We start from the raw sequence: 1,432 nt of genomic DNA, 5'->3' as shown, positions 1-1,432 counted from the left end.
GTGTTGTGGTGGTGGTGGTGGTTGTATCTGTGCTATCTGCATCACTTGGGTTATTTACTGACTCACTCCCTGCAGGTGTAATGCCGTTTTCAGTCGTTCCACCATCAGAATCACCGGTACTCTCTGTGGACGAATTAGTGGGAGAAGTAGAAGTTGATGTTGTTGCGCTTTCAGTTTGACCAACACTTGAAGATTCACTACTGCTCCCCTCACCTGGTGAAGAAGATGGAGTGGAAGGAGCAGCTGGACCAGAAGGAGCATCAGTGTCGCCAGAAACGCCTGCAGGAGGTTCGGCAGCAGTTACTGCAGGACGTGGTTCACTTTGAGTATCTTGGGCTAACCGTGCACCCTGATCAGCAGATACGTCCTGTGTAAGTGATGCAGAGTCTCTTGCGGGAGGTTGCGGATGAGGGCCAGTACCAGCAGCAACACCACCAGCAGAAGAAGAACGATTACAAGTACCGTCACTGGAATCACCAGCAGCACCTTCAGGACAAGTACCAACAGCTCCATCTTCACCACGAGAAGGACCACCAGTAGTAGGATCTGGGCCACCACCTCCACCACGACGACAATGGTGAGCATCAGAAGACCCAGAACCTTCAGTACAACGACCATCATCAGGAAGAAGAGCAGGATCAGAACCCGTCTCAGCTGTCACACACAAAGAGACAACACTCAGCAGCAAAGCAAGAAAACAAAACACACGACACATCATCACGACAGCAAGATTTACTTTGTAGTTATAGCCCACTTGAATGCAGAAGAAAGAAGAAGAGACAAAGATAATCAATACAAACACTCAATATATTAGAAACACACACAAAGAGAAACAAAGGAGAACACAACACACAATAACCACTCAGACAAAAGAACATGAGGAGCAATCGAAAAAATAATTAGTAACACCGAAAAAAGAATACTCCAACATCACTCATAGTTTAATTAAAGACAAATCTCACAGTATCCAGCATGAAACAAAAAAAATCCCATATTTCCCAGAAAAAAAGAAAAAAAAATTAATCAAAAATACGAACAGCTGACGAAGAAAACAAATAAATAAATAACAGTGTCTTCGACTGTCAGTATATATACAATTACAAATAAATATATATATATATATATATATGTATTTTTTATGACTTTTCCTTTACATAAACCAGAGACACCTAACAGTGCAGCACAATGCACAGCGCGCACAACCAATAGTAAAAGAAAACAAATCAATAATAAGCCCACTTATCCAACTAAAGGAAAGAAATACACCAAGTGTGAGTATAAACAGTTGTATACCCTATTACGCATGTGCATATGCAAGCTATTATTATTATTATTATTATTATTATTATTATTATTATTATTATTATTTCTTTTTCTCATTCCACAAAACAGACTATCCCATTATACTGGGTAAAGCATAAAGTAGCCCAAA

At 40.4% G+C, this 1,432-nt stretch overlaps 1 protein-coding gene across 1 annotated transcript; it reads right to left on the bottom strand.

Moving 5' to 3' along the window:
• Window position 1: 1 nt before the first annotated feature.
• On the bottom strand, window positions 2–718 carry TM35_000961130 (uncharacterized protein; the record flags this gene model as incomplete). Its single annotated transcript, XM_029031562.1, has 1 exon — window positions 2–718. A coding segment is annotated over one exon (717 nt), but the record flags the coding sequence as incomplete, so codon positions are not given.
• Between the last annotated feature and the right edge of the window lie 714 nt (window positions 719–1,432).

This window comes from Trypanosoma theileri (assembly GCF_002087225.1).
Source record: "Trypanosoma theileri isolate Edinburgh chromosome Unknown TM35_Tth_96_V1, whole genome shotgun sequence".
Lineage (NCBI taxonomy): Eukaryota > Euglenozoa > Kinetoplastea > Trypanosomatida > Trypanosomatidae > Trypanosoma > Trypanosoma theileri.
The sequence above is the reverse complement of the archived record's forward strand: the minus strand, read 5'-3'. Positions and strand labels throughout refer to the sequence as shown.